Genomic DNA, 15,835 nt, shown 5'->3' with positions numbered 1-15,835 from the left:
AATCAACCATCGCTGGAAAACTTCATCATACAGCACATCTACACAAAAGCTCATCTTCGTGTTTCACTACAAAGAAGTACTCATTCTTTAAGTAGTTTGTGATAAATACATTCGCTCCCTGCTCTGAATCTGTATTATTCACAGTGGTATTCTCTAAAACACAACAGCAGGACGCCGTGTAAACCATAAAGTACACAGCATGAGGACCAAGAAAAGATGCACATACTGACTTTGCATACAGAGGAAACTGGAGTCGGCTTGGTGGTCTCCTAGCAACAGGCAACAAAAGAGGAAGCAGCACAGAAGGAGGACCAGAGGTGGATGTGGGGAGATGTGGTGAAGAGGAGCAGAGCATGGGGTTGTAGCAGTGTTGGTACCTGACTACAGGTAAGACACAGTGATCAACTTGTTTATTATTTTTGTTTAACATTAATCTAGTTTCAGTAGTTTTATTATTAAGTACAATTTGACTGAGTCATTATTGATTTCATCTCTATTTTGTGTGTAAATGCAAAAATGAAAAGGTGTTTGTTTTTTTTTAAACAATATTACAACATCTTCTGAGTACTTCTTAAGTTTAGTCTTATTTTTTGAGACAGCACGTAGCATTAACTTGAGTTTTAAGACTGACTGTTTTGCTAATGTGACCCAGTTATCCCAAGGCACTCACAAGATGAGCAACTGGACCCTCCTCATCAATAATGTAGTTTGGTAATGTGAGTAGAAACATGGTCTGGTGACACAAAGAGATGGGACTGGCACAGTGCCTCACACATCACTTATTCCTAACACAAATAACTTCACTGGCACTGGTGGTGGAAGGAAAACTCAAAATACATTCCTTAAATGCAAGTAGCTCCATCTGGGGATGGAAAATCCAAAATCTGAATAAATTCTTGATGAATTTAAGTCATAGGCAACCACATTTAACGACAGCAGAACTATATCAAAACATCTGTTTACAGACTCTCACAAGTTGTGCTGTATAATCCAGGTCTCATTCATCCAGCTGTATGCTCAGTACTTCCTGAAAAGACAGCCTGTTCCAACTGAACTGAACTTGTTCCTTTTAGCCCTTTAAAAGTGCTGTTCACTTAACCTGTGCCTTGTCAACACAAAGCGCTCCAGGTTCACTCTGCTCTCTGCCATTGTATTTAGCCCTCTAGATCACACGCTGTTGCACAGGGACACTTGAAAAAACGGATGAAACCATGTTGGCCTTAACGCTTACAAGGACACAGGACGAGGAGTAGTTTGGTCCACGGAAGATACTGCACATCCCCAGATGTGGAATGTAGAATACATCAAACAGCAACCATCTACAGCACAGAAACGCTAATGTTCTCCACCAATTTTAAGTTCATCTGAAAGCCAGGAGCTTTATAACTGCACTGCAGTGTCACGTCAAAGTAAAATCAAAACTATGTCAATATATATCATATATAGTGTGAACAGAAAAAGGACTGAGGCCCCATTGGAGCTCCAGTTGACCAGAAATCGAACTGAGTCCTCTTTCAAATGAACTGACAATGGGTGCGGTTACATCATGGCTTCTCATTCAGAATGAAATAAATCTGAATGAAATCATTCAGAATTAAAGTTTTTCCAGGTAGTTTACATGAGAAATATTCATTCTGAATGAGGGTTTACACGGGAGATCAGTTTAATCGCCTGTATTCGGGTCCGCGCAAGGTTTGGGGCAGGGAAGGTTTCTGATTGGATAGGGGGCGGGGCGGATGTTACGTGTTTACATTTACCGGACCAAAACACTGTAGTCCTCGCTCCGGATAACAAGATGCTTGACGACACCGTTCTTTTCTTTTTCAGGCTTGTTTTGCTTATATTCTTGAAGTAGCAGTACGACAACAACCTTGTTCTGCTAATGCTTCGTCTGTTGAGGAGGAGAAGAGAGATAGAAGGTCGAAGAAGGGAGATAGAAGACCGTGCTGTGGCGTATGGAAACCGGTGAGTGCAACAAGTCCGACTGCTCTATCTCAGCCCGTTGCTATGTACGCTGTATACGTCATCGTGCCAGAAGGGCAAGGAAACGAGCATGCGCAGAAAGACCGGAATGAACTTTAAAAGGAATGAGTGTATACAAGTGCGATAAAATTTTTTCATTCGGAATTGGAAATGTAATATTCCAGTCCCTTACATCGGATTGAATTTTCAGTCGCATTGGCCATTTTCAATCCGAATTAGGTGTTTACAAGATCACTTTTAATGGGAATGAACTTTCATTCCAAATGAAAAGGGAATTAAACTGTCCATGTAAACGCACTCAATGTGAAAACAAAAAGAACCGAGTCCCTTTTCTGTTGGTCGACTTTTTGGTCCACTTTAAGAGGACTGAGTTCAGTTTGTTTTAAAAGGACTATATGTGAAAACACCCTTAAAGTGAAACTTATCTGCGCTCTCTTCAAAGCTGACATAAAGCAGTAATTTTAACTTGCTGAACACGGGAGGTGCTGGTCTACCGCTGCCTCAGTCAGTTAGTTTGTTTGAGCTATTGTGTGATTGAGGTTAGTTTGGATTCACTAAAGTCACACAACAACTCAAACACAGAGAGCTTAGGTAACTTTCACCTGTAGCTCAGGTTCCTGTTGGAAAGGGCTGCCTGTTTGGGAAGTACTGAGCATACGACTGGATAAATGAGACTTGTATATTACAGCTTGAGTTGTGTGAGAGTTTTTCAACAAATTTGATATTGATATAGTTTTGCTGTTGTTATACACGGTCGACTGTGACTTCAGTTCATCAAGAATATTCGCAGTTCTTGGTTTCCTCATTATCTGTGGAGGCATGTGAGAAAAATAATGTTCTCTTCACAAATTCAACATAACACAGGGTGAGTAATTGATATACAAATGGTCTTTGGGGGAGGTGAAGTATTCCTTTACATAACATTTACCACAGCAAGTAAACTTACAGTAGGCTCCTTAAACTATTCATACCCCTGATACAAATGCCACACTGAGTCAAATGTGTTGAACACACTCCCTCAACAACTACATCGACAGCTTCTTAGTATGACATAAATCTAGTGAGGGAAAATAAATAACCTTTATTCACCGCCAAAGTGAAACACACCAGTTTGGACTCAGTGACACTGCTCCAGTCTGTACAGGCAGAGCCTCGGGGAGCTCATGGCTCATCCTGCCCCTGAACATTCCCAGGAAACACCCAAGATCCAGGTAACCAAGCTCACGCCCAACTCGGGAGGTTTCCCACGCTTCAAACAACCATTACCCCTTTGTAAAATGCCCTTCAGCCTTCTTAACTATAAACTGAATCAACAAAAACAGAGTTACACAATGAGCTAAAAACGAAAAACACTAAAAGGTCCAGACTTACCCATAAGGAGACTTTCAGTAATCCACATCAGCACAGTCACACCATCAGGTTATCCAACACCAGCGACGTTATTTTCTGTGATGGTGTAGTTAATTAACTCAGGATATCAGGGTTACGATGTATATCACTGAAAAGTTAATACAATTTGCAGCACGTGGGTTATGTCAATCAAAGCACAAGAAACAAAGCCCAGGAAAATAATTACCCTTAGAGCCTTGCACAATTAGATTAGGGTTAGGGTTAAGGTTGGGTTCAGATGGGAAATAAAGCCAGGATCAAGATGGCAATTAAGAGTGCATCTACCATTTAAGTTTATGTTTAAGTTTAAAAACAGGGTCAAGTTTAGGATTAACAGCTAATTAAAGGGTTCCACTAGTATTTTGCATCTGTACTGGTGTCCTATTTTTGCACTCTAATTTAAGGCATTTTAACTACAAAGAAAATAATGGCTTCCTCCCACCTTTCTTCTTCTTCTCTGAACTCGTTTCCTTTTGGCAAAACTACTGAAAGTCACTATTGTTTTAATTCAGACCTGTTGTTCAGTATTTGGTACTATTTGGTTGAAAATGGTTTCATGCGTGGGAAAGCACTCTGTTCTCAGCCAAAAGGGTGCACCATAACACAAAGAAACTCTCAAACAAATGCACCAAAGCTCACACAGTCTGATCTGTGTGTTAACCTGCACAGCTGCACAGTTACTCTATTTCTACAGAGTTTCATATTTAGTCAGTGAAAGAGGGGAAGCAAAAATAATCATCAAATAACCTTTGACTGTATTTATAACCCGACACTGAAAACTGTAGAAATATCACTTCATTTTATAGACAAACCACTAAGTGTACTTCTATATTGGCCTCAGCAGTATCTATGGTTTATACCTTCCTGACACTTCACTGGGGTATACGGGATATGATGGTATTTGTGTTAAAAAAAATGTAAAAGCTGAGATTCTTGTGTTTGAAGTCATTGTGGTATGTACGTTATTGTCTTGCCCGCAATGCTGTTGCTGTGTTTCTAATATGCAATTAGCCTACTTAGACAAGTCTTGCTGAGTTTAATTACTGAAGGCTCATAGAATATCAATTAAATAGGACTAAGCACCCTTCGTTCTGGAGGACCTGATGACACTTGTAGCCACAGTGGATAGCGACACATCAGTTGTCTGAACAGAGACGATGTGTTGAATAAAAAACATGTTGAAGTTATACGTGGCAATACTCCAATACTCCATACTCATTTTTTAAAAATTTGTATTAGTCCTGTAACGTTATCCCCACCGCTTACATTTGCCATCTTTCTCAGCTCAGCTGCCAATTCCAACAGTAGACTGACCTCTGGCGGTATGTGCTGTGTACTACAACCCATCGCCTCCAAACAGCTTCTCTGAGTCAGGTTGATGAAAAGAAGAGCGTCTGTATTTTTGACTGTCTTTAAATTAAACCTTCTGAGATTTCTACACACCTAAATCACACATTAAACATGGCTTAATAGTGACAATTTCAAACACAAGTACACAAATCAGCTTCACTATAACGCGTAGGATTCACAAACAAAGCACTTGTCTTTAGCTGGGCATATTTTCCCCACAGATACAACATGCTAACGTTATTAGCACAAGCCTAGGGCATTTTACACTGTATAAATTAGCCTAGCAGCTAGCAGACTTTTCCTCTACTCATATTAAGCCAGGATAAATCACACACAAGACTTAAAATGCCATTTTTGTGGAGGCTTTATTGTCTTCACAATTTATAGTTTCTTATCTGTGAAATGAAAGTAAATGAAAGGTTTGTTTCCACTGAGTGAAATGGTTTCAGCTTACAAAAATAGACAGGAGGTCTGCGGCACTGGGACGTGTAGTTACATTTCTGGGGAGGTGCACGTCAGGCTATGGTTTAGGGTACGGCATTGATTCAATGTAGAAATAGAAATCCTACTTTATGAGGGAGTAAACATAAATTGCAATACGTTGTTTAACTTTCAGTATTGGAAGCTACTTATTGAGATTCAACATACAGATTAAAAAACATGAGCCCTTAGTAGCATGGGATAAACCAAAGCTACAGTGTAAGAATGGGTCTGTGTGTGACAACTGTGTCCAAACCACTGAGTTATGAAACATTGTGAAGTACCAAAAGTTGTCGCTGCATACATAAATTGGTATTTTGCAACTGAGTCATAATTTTGTTCATTTCAGACTGCAATTATTACAGGGAAAGCCATATAAAGCTGTGTTTAATTCTGATTTGTTAAAGTAGCTTGTTTCTTCAATTTTAGAAATGCTTGTCAAAATGTAAGAAAGCATAAAAAATGGATTCATGCACGGTATTGACAACATGCCCATTCCTACACATGAAAAAATAGTTTGCAGCCATAAACTTCCTGATGTAAACCCAGTAGGAATGCTCCTCTATATGATGGCTCCCTGGGGTTTCAGTATTAACACAATACATCACATGAGGAGGACATCATCTTTCACCGCCATTTCTCTCCATCACTTTGTTCCTCTTATGAATAAAATATCAAAGCGGAGTCTGTTTGCAGAACTGGGGAGTTGAGAAGTATTGTTGTGTTGACACTTGGGCTGTCTCTTTACCTCCCACTCTCGCCCTCACTCTGGATGCTTCTGGCTGTCTGCCGCCATTTGAAATGCTAATAGATTTCTCAGAGTAAAACTTTCTTCCTCCTCTATGCTAGTTCTCTCTGCCCACAGACTCATCTCTTTCAAGGCCTTCCTCCGTGGCTGTATCACCTTTCCATGAGCATCTGTTCACTTGGCAGCAGAGAAATGGCTTCTGATAAAAAGATCCATCTGGTTTAAATTGTTAAAAGACTGGTTGCTCAGTCACCTTTGCCAGATTCAATTAAGAGTGTGTCAAATTTTGTAAACTACATTATTTGACTTTCTGTCAAACATTTGCCAATAAAGAAAATCCAGTCAAATGACTCACTGCAGTGAAATGTTATAAAGATGTCATTACAACAATGGCTAGCACAGACACACCAGTCAATATACTCAGATTAGTCTCCTTTGCACGTTTTATACGTATGACATAGATCATATTACATACATGAGCTGAGTTTCTCATCAGGAGGTGGAGGGGTTGGTGGATGGCGAACCTAGGCAAGACATCTGCCGAGCAGCAGACAGCAGCAGACCACTGTTCACCACTGTTCAGCAAATGTCGAGGTGTGACTGTAACAACACTAGCGGGCATTTTTTTTAAATAGAGCTTGTGACATGTCCAACTCTGTGTGTAGCGGCAAAAGCAGGTATTTTTTTAAGGATAGGTCAGAACACATCCAGCTGTGTTTGTAGCGACAGAAGCGAGATTTTTTTTTTTTAACAACAGGATGGAACATGTCTAGCTGTGTTTGTAGCAACAAAAGCTTTTTTTTTTTCTTTTTTTTTAATGACAGGTCAGAACATCTACAGCTGTGTTTGTAGCGACACAAGTGAGAATGTTTTTTAACTACAGGTTGGAACACAGCTGTGTTTGTAGTGATAAAAGTGGTTATTTTTTAATGACATGTTGGAACACATCCAGATGTGTTTGTAGCGACAAAAGCGGGTATTTTTTTTATGAAAGGTCAGGATCTGTCCAACTGGGTTTTAGTGACAAAAACAGGTATTTTTTTTTTTTTTTTAACAAGAAGTCAGGACATGTTCCGCTATCTTTAGTGACCAAGCCAGGTATTTTAAGCCAAAGTATGATGTTTTCCTCATGCTAACCACGTGGTTGGTATGCCTAAACCTAACCACACATGAAGCACAGCACTGTAACAACATATAACTGAAACATTAAGAAATGTACAGTTTCAACATATCCGTTCCAAATGAAATGTACAAATGTAACATATCCGTATTTTGCGGAAATGTACAATGCCAACATTTATTCTGTCGATTGTGTCGATATTCTGCATACAATACTACAACACCAGTTGTAGTTAAGTTATAGCCTATGGATTCACTTAACAGATCTGCTGATGCTTGTGTTGGCTAGCTCTCTACCTATCTCCATACCTGTTAAGAACACAAGCATACCGGCTTTAAAATGGCTAACCATTCAAAGAACTTCAAAATACATATTACAAATTAAGATTAATTCATAATTCACCAAGTATTCGTTGGGCATGTGTCATGTTGAGGTAACACAGTTTTGGTTGAATGTCTTTGTTAATGGCTGTCTGTTGAAAAATTTGTTGGGGCTGAACAAAACATTAGATATTGTACCAGCATAAAATCACAATCATTTTATTGTACAGATTAATTCTCATGCTTTACGTTAAAATATACCATGGTTCATTTGGCATGTATTGTGTTAATGATTTTGTTATTTGTGTGTGCATTTACCTTCCTTTCCCTTTGTTATGTCTTTCTGTAGGAACTCAAATTGAATGCTAGAAAACAAGTAAAGATTCATCCATCTATCCATCCATCATGATGTTTCTGGGAACTCCTTCGGGTAGCAATCCCTCCTCCCCTATCCAAGCCCACAGCCCAAGCCTAGATCATCAGTCAGACAGTCCTTCCCCTGCTCTCCTGCCTCAGTCACCTCCATGCTGGGCAACACAGGCACAGTGTGACCTTGCCCAAGCAGAGGCAGAGCTGCGTCGCCTACAAGAGCGTCATGCAACTTGGACTGAATCTGTGAAGCGGGGTATAGAGCGGGCCATCCTGGGGGCACGCAGAGAAGAGCGGCGCTTGCTAGAGAGGGTGGAGCAGGACCATCGAGACACTCAGCAGCATCTGGACCAGGTCCAGAGGGAGAACATGGCAGCAGCACGGATCAGCCAGTCCCTATTGGACCAAAGGCTCCGTAAACTAGCTCAACTTAAGCAGCAGATACAAGAGTTGGGTCAGCAGTCAGGTCTTGAGGAAAGTAGGCCAAGCCAGCTGCACAAGGATGTTGCAGAGTTCCTACAACCCTGGGAGGTCTCAGTTTCCCTAAAGAAAGTGAGCTTCAAACCCAGCTCCCAACCCAATGCTGTCACCTTCGGAGATATTCGTGAGCAAGAACAAAGCCTGTGCCTGCATGTTGGAGGTTGTGGGCCACAGGGGCAGCTGTGTGCTATCCATTCACATGAGATGCAGTGTGCAGACACAAACCATCAAGGTACTGGAGGAGAGAAAAGCACTCTAGGACAGGGGTGGACCTCACCAACAGGCAGGGTTGTTAGAAAGATCAGCCTCTCTACCCGGAGTGATCTGGAATCAGAGGAGGAACAAAACCTATCTTCAACAAAGATATGCCGCTGGCTTCCGAAGTGTGTGCAGTCTGACTGGGAGTCATCCCAGGATGACGAGATGGAGTCAGCCTCATTTCAGCCACAAGGGGAGGACGTATTTCTGGCTGTCCCTACGGTACTTAAAAACATGGATACTGAAGGCAAGGAGCAGGTGTACAAGATGAACAATAATGGGAGACACTACTCTCCCAAGAGTCAGAGGAAGTCAATTACACTGGTCTCTGGTCGGAAGCTGTCCCCCTCACCTGAACGAAGACGGGAACATGCTAAGCTGAGTCACTGCTCGAGTTTAGACAGCCAGGGTGGAAATAAAGGAAAAGTGATTCATGATTCCAACAGTAGACTTTCAAGGTACAGCAACAGTACCCTAACATCTCCCAGGATGATTCCAAGAGAGCCTGTGACCAGCCAAAGCTGCATGGACCTCACCTCCAAGGGACGATCTCACTCTCGCCTCAGCCAGTCCTCTGATGAATATTCTCTAGGGACCCATGGGGACTCTGGCCGAGCACCATCCCCAACAGACAGCCTTGACTCCAGCTATACTTTTATTGTTAGCCCACCTCATGACTACAGCATGAACAGAGGCTCTTTGAACTACAATTGCCGCCTATCAAAATCTGCAGTGGATTTAACACACAGGACACGTCCAATGATCAGTGATGGGACGAAAGAGCATGTAGGAGGGTGGAGTGTCAAGTGTGGCAACTTTAACTCCATGTCAAGCTCAACCTCACCAACTCTCAGTAGGAGTTCAAGGGGCTCTGACATGGGACATACGCTCTCATATCCTACACACAGAGGTCAGAATATGCTGCACCAGCCACAGAAAAAAACCATGGTGGCTGGCTTAAAACAACCCCCTGTGGCTAGATCTTTATCCATGTCCTTCATAGATGGTTCCTCTCAAGAGCCAAAGAGAGGCAGAGGAGAGAGAGGAGAGCAAGCCCTGGTAGAGTTGGAAGAGGAGGGAGACCCATCCTTTACAGTATTCAACCCCATAGGTGTCCATCTGATCAGGCAGTTTGGGAAGCAGGGCTCTGGTCGGGCTGACCTTACTCTGCCAAGTGGTATCCATGCCACACCACAGGGCCAACTCTTTATAGTGGACTGCGGGAATGCACGCGTTCAGGTATGTGATGTGTTTAATCTCTTTCAGACATACAGTATGTGCACTGTAGCAAATTAAGTTGCCACCGATGTTAAGACTTAATCTAACTTTGAAACAGGTAACTGACCCTCGCGGCAATGTCCTCCAGCAAGTGACCTCCCCAACTTCTGACAGCTCTGCCAGACGATGTCGGAACTACTTTGACATTGCTGTCAATGCTAAGGGTTTGATTGCACTAAGCTGTGCCGCAGAGCGAGCCCTGCTCGTGTTTAGCAGGCATGGTCGTCTGCTCCAGACCTTTGGAGGGTCAGGGCTGGGCTCTGCAAAAGATGAACTTGAGGCTCCAAGGGGTGTGACCGTAACCAGGCTGGATGAGTTCTTGGTAGCTGATATCCGGAAAGGTACCCTCATTGCCTTAAAGCTTGACACAAAGACAGGCTGCCGTCTTGAGCGCACCGTGGTGACTGGATTCCATCGGCCCTACTTAGTGGCAGCTTGCTTGAGCTCAGGCATGATAGCTGTGTCTGAAAGGGGCAATGAAACAGGTCGTGTGCCTTGCATCAAAGTTCTCGAGCCAGGCTGGAACACAGTTAGAGTTCTGGGTGTATGTGCTGGTATGGGACCAGTCCTGGCCTGCCCCTGGGGCATCTCTATAGATACAGATGGTAATGTACTGGTAGCGGACTGGGGGGAACAGCACAGAATACTGTTATACCCAGCACAGGGAATGGGGTGGCCAATAGTGACCCAGGGCTTGAGCAGTCCACGAGGACTGACCCTGCTACCTGAGGGCCAACTAGCGGTGTCCGACAGCATGCACCATTGCATTAAGATATACCAGTACAAAGCGATCCAGGACTAGAAAGAGTTAGCTGATGTTAAAAGATACAATATGTAGAAAATAGGGGTTAACCATTAATCTAAACTCTTCAGTTTAGTAGTAGTACTAGCACTATGCTGTACCACCACAAAGCTAATAAGGAATTTATGCAACAGGTTAGCTAGCTGTTGCTGCTCTGTATTGTGCACCACCCAGGTCAGGTGGGATCTAGCTGGCCCACCATTTTTTCACAACCGATGGTGGCACTGCTGCGGAGCCAATGTGGCAAAGCTCACTGAGTCAATGGAGCACCAGACTAAAAGTAAAGCACCTCTCGTATTTCACATCGTTTTGCATTTTTTTTTCCTGAAAAATGAATATGTTAGTTCCCAGTTAACAGGTGCCAGACTATTGAAAGCAAAATTAACCGAAACTGATATCCCTTGTAATAAAGAGTCAAGGTAACTAATCACACTTAGTAGTCTGGTGTGTATTTATTCTTAATAGAACTATAAAGATACTGCAGAACTGCCATCAGATGCAGCTCCTGTGCTGATATTGTGCACTGACAAATATGGCATTGGTGTTTGGTCTAGTTGTATCATAAGAGCAAAGTCAGGTGTCCACCTGAATTTGTAAGCCAGAGGCTCCATTTAGCATGAAGGCAAAAGCTATGGAGTAAGTTATGATTATGCTGAAGACAAACATTAGCTGGTGCCACACTGAGCAAACACAGTGCTCTGCGTAGCAGAAGTTTGGTTTTACTGCTCTCTACTCCGTTCAGGGTCAAATAGAATTGCTGATTGCTTTCCGCATATAGTTTATAGATCAGAGTTTAATTACAGTCTGTATAATGTCTGTGTGCGCTGCCTTTACTATTCTGTCAGTTTTCACCCACAGCTGCTAACCTGCAGAGATTAATGCCGACAAGTCAGCTCTGAGAAGTATTCACTGTATATGGATTTTAGAGATTTAACAAGATCCAAGAGAAATACGACCACAGTATTTTCTTTTCCAATGTGGAGTTTTTATTTCTGATGTTAAACCAGAATGGTTTCAATGTTTCACTGACATCTTGTCATGATTTGCTTCAGTAATTCCTGCAAATTGTACAATTTTTCACGCTGTCACTGATCTTTACTGACGACAAGCGCAGCTCAGTAGCTTTTTCCAGTCCTCCCACTCCATTCTTTCACCGGCAGTGTCTGTCATGTATATCCACCACTCTTTGATGGATTCTGTTTTTAACATGTGGATGCACTGATGCCAGAAAGTACAGGGTGGGTGAATCATCAGTGGTGAAACCAGACTGTCATCCAAATTCTTCTCTGTGAAATGTGTCTCTTTATAGCAGATCAGGGGACCATTGCTTATTTAGGATCAGGCAGAGCTGTGAAGTTATTAGGAACATTTACAAAAGTAGATATGTGCAGTAATGGTACCTCACTAGAATAGTACATTTTTGGAATTCTGTCTACTCTCACTCCACTACAATTGTCTGACAGCCGTTATTCTTTACATTTTATATTATGATTTTACATTTAATTTTAAAATGGAAAAAGGGTTAGAGAGTTCCTGGAGGAGCCTCTAATCCTTCAACTGATCTAAAAGTAGAACAATTCTCAAAACTTGAGATGAGTTTTTTTCCCCAGACAGCAACAATGGGTGCGATTATATTGACGTGAATAACCCATTTAATGGGCTTATCCCGGTTATAATCATATTTGGAGTAGAGCGTTTACATGAGCACAAAGAAATTGGTTTATTCATATTCCCCATACACACCCAGCTAACGTATTTGGGTTTCTCACAAACTGAATATGGCATTGGAAATCCAAAAGTGTGGGATCATTTTGAGAAGGTGAAGGACGAACCCAAGGTGATATGTAAACTCATCTTCATTGGTCGACTACAAACATGACGTATCATCTGAAACATGGAAGTAGCTACATGCCCATTAGCCCACAGCGTCATTAACAGGCGGCTCGCTCAGTGTGTGACGTGCACTTGTAGATAAAATATAGGCCTATATTAATGAAGGTTCATTAGTAATGTAGCACAGTGTTAACAATGTTACTGATACTATTCTTTCTCACACCTTCAACTTAAAACATTGTGTTGCCCCGCCCAAAATATATATTATAATTATCAAATTAATATTGTAAACATGTGGGTGATTAGTTGACTAATGGCCCTAAATGACGACTGTTGGTCGACAGGGAAAATTCTTAGTTGGGGGCAGCCCTCCAAAAATTCCGATCATAAATGGGTAATTCATGTCATGTCCAACACACTCATTGTGGCATGTTGCTGTACTTAAAATCCTCCTACAGTATCATGAAGTCGCGAGATGTAGCTCTAATACTGTTTAGACGTTTATGCCTTAATATTTACATATATAAAAGAGACCATTTTTTATACTACAGTACTTTTTTTTACTGCTAATACTTTTTACTTTTTCTTAAGTCAAATTTTGAAAACAAGGCTTTTACTTGTAGTGAAGTTTTTCTAATGTGGTTCTGCTACTTTTACTAAAGTGAGACACTGGAGTGCTTTTCAATCATCTGGAGATACAGCTCAAATGTTCCCATGCTCTCTAGTGACATATCGGGACAGACCTGATATCTTAGCAGGACAGTTGTGGATGTGTCACAGAGACAAGCATGTTTCATCTGTTTTGTTTTTATGACTATAGAATGAAAAGAGATTATGATGTTAGACATATTTATCAATCAACCGTTGTGATGATTTCTTTGTTAAAAGTAAATAAAAAAGTTTGTTGAAATTTATTCTGTTTGTTGTGATCTTTTCCTCCTGCAGCTTGTTTTGTTTCATATGAGAAAATCGTGTATGGATTCGTCGTTCATTGCCAAAACAAATACTGCATCTATTATTTAATTTACACAATAGAGAATGTTATTACTTTTTAATAAATTACTTCAGCCATTTTCTACACTGTGTTCCAAATGATTATGCAAGTGACTTAGATGGATTTCTATTAAAAAATACATTTAGTTTTTTTCTTGTTTTATTTCTCCACTCTTTGACTACTGGTATCAATCTCTGACAGGTTCAATAAGTTTGCCAGGTGATCTTAATTAAGGGAAAACCTACCTAAAGAGGCTGTTCCACATTATTAAGCTCAGTCCTAATGCAACAATGAAATGAAGAAAGTGGTGCAATGTCTTGCAAAGGCATGAATACAATTGATATTTCGTGAACAAAATTAAACAATTCAAACTATTAAAAGATCTGTGCTTGATACAGAACACAGACAAATTCGCCCAGACAAACGCTGATTAAGGAAAGTTTACGTCAAGCAAACTTATTGCAATTAAAGGGGCAGCAAACAGGTATGTGAAGTTGCTGGTGTCTGTGGAGTCCCAGGATCCTCCAGAGGCTTGCAGTTTTGCATAAAGCTGTATCTCGGTCGTCCCTAACTAGTTCTTATAAAGAAAAATGTTTTCAGTGGGCTCAGAATTACATGAGCAGCTTTATTCACTGATGAGTACAGTGCCACCCTGAATGGCTAAAATGGATGGCGTTCTGGATGGCTGGAGAATGGCCACCCCTGTTCCAACAAGACTGCGACGTAAGCAAGAAGGTGGCACATTGATTTTTTTGGGCTGGGATATTGGGAAGTGAGATGGTAGGTCCCTTGAGGGTGTCAAAATGACCTCTGTAAAATATGTGGAGTTCCTAACTGACTATTTCCTGCCATGGTATAAAAGGAAGAATCAAACCTTCTGGAGTAAAATTATTTTCATGCAGGCTAATGCACCATCCCGTGCTGCAAAAAACACCACTGACTCCTTGGTTGCTGTGGGCAAACAGGGAGAAAAATATCATGGTGTTGCCACCATCATCCCCTGACCTTACTGAGAATCTGTGGAGCATCCTTAAAAGGAGGATCTATGAGGGTGGGCAGCAGTACGTGGATTTACAAGTTCAATGCACGAGAGAGTTGCTAAAGTGATATCAAAGAGGGGCTCATATCATTTAACTGCATTTACTTTTTGAAAAAATATTTGTTCATGCAACAAATACAACAGATTTCTGTTTTGAATTTTTTGTTGTTGATGGCAGAAAAATAATAATTTAGAACATGGTGGACATTTCTTACTAAATCAAAAGTGTTTGACATTAAATTATCAATCATTTCTAATTTATTTAACACAATATGCGAGCCATCTGTTGCACTAATGACAAATCACGAGTTAACTCCTGCCGCACATCAACCACAATTAGAGTTTGAATGCTGCTGAAAAATTAATAACCACAAATGAACCTGCACACAGACAGAACTGAAGGAGTTATCTCCTGGGTTTAACACCCACTTACTTCATATCTGTTGCCAAGTGAGGAGTAATATAAAGGGCTTTATTTGCATTTTAAGTCAACTTCCTGCACATCTGAGCGATTCACACCAACTATGATCAAACAGTTTCACTTTTTTTCCCCCCTATCATCCACACTGGTGCCTTTGGGAAATTCTGTGGTAACAACTTTTATCCTCTCTCTCTCTCTCAAATAAAATAGCTCAGCTAGACCTGTAAGAGGTTTTTAACGAGCCATGTTATGTGCTTGAGGCCTTAAGCTATAAAAAAAAAAAAAACACATAAATCAAGTACTATTTGGTGAGTTTGATTTTTTTTTTTTACATTCATATTACTCACTCCTGCAGCACTACTGCAGTTGCCCCACAGATACTGTATTTCAAACAGCTCTAAGTTAAGAAAAAAGAAAGTACCACAGTAAATGACTGGACCTACATCCTGCGTAATACAAAATGCATGTCCTGTGATATTCGCACTAGGTTAATTCAATTCAAGACTATCAACAGAATGTATTGGACAGCCTCTAGACTATATGGGGCTATGATTAAAGGTGACCCCTGGTGATGACGAAGGTACATTAATCCATGTCCTATGGGATTGCCCTGAAGTATGTGACTTTTGGACATCAGTTCATGATTCTATCAAGAGAATTATTGGTCAGGCAGTTCCCTTTTTGCATCCGTCTATTATTCTTTTGGAAGACCCATCAATCTTAAAAGATACATTGCCCTCTATCTATACTGACTGGGTCCAGACCACTATTACGCTGAGTAGGAGATTGCTCATTCAACAATGTAAAACAGCTCACACAAGATTTTCTGATTACATTAATGGTCATTAAAGAATCTATGGCTTAGCTCCCTTCCATGTAGACACACACTTATATATTGCCTATTTGGCAATGCTTATAACACAGTCTCCCCTTTTTTGGTACCCACTTAACATCCAATTGTTACTCACTTT

General features: G+C 41.0%; 1 protein-coding gene across 1 annotated transcript; it reads left to right on the top strand.

Moving 5' to 3' along the window:
* The first annotated feature begins 326 nt into the window (after positions 1–326).
* On the top strand, positions 327–13,266 carry LOC126392614 (uncharacterized). The gene is made up of 4 exons (XM_050048096.1): positions 327–387; positions 1,828–1,965; positions 7,740–9,736; positions 9,834–13,266. Exons 3-4 carry the CDS (start codon positions 7,796–7,798, stop codon positions 10,575–10,577), a joined length of 2,685 nt encoding a protein of 894 aa, XP_049904053.1. The 5' UTR covers positions 327–387; positions 1,828–1,965; positions 7,740–7,795; the 3' UTR covers positions 10,578–13,266.
* The last annotated feature ends 2,569 nt before the right edge of the window (positions 13,267–15,835 follow it).

Source organism: Epinephelus moara, chromosome 7 (genome assembly GCF_006386435.1).
Source record: "Epinephelus moara isolate mb chromosome 7, YSFRI_EMoa_1.0, whole genome shotgun sequence".
Classification (NCBI taxonomy): domain Eukaryota; kingdom Metazoa; phylum Chordata; class Actinopteri; order Perciformes; family Serranidae; genus Epinephelus; species Epinephelus moara.
Note: the sequence above shows the minus strand (reverse complement) of the source record. Positions and strands in the feature narration are given on the sequence as shown.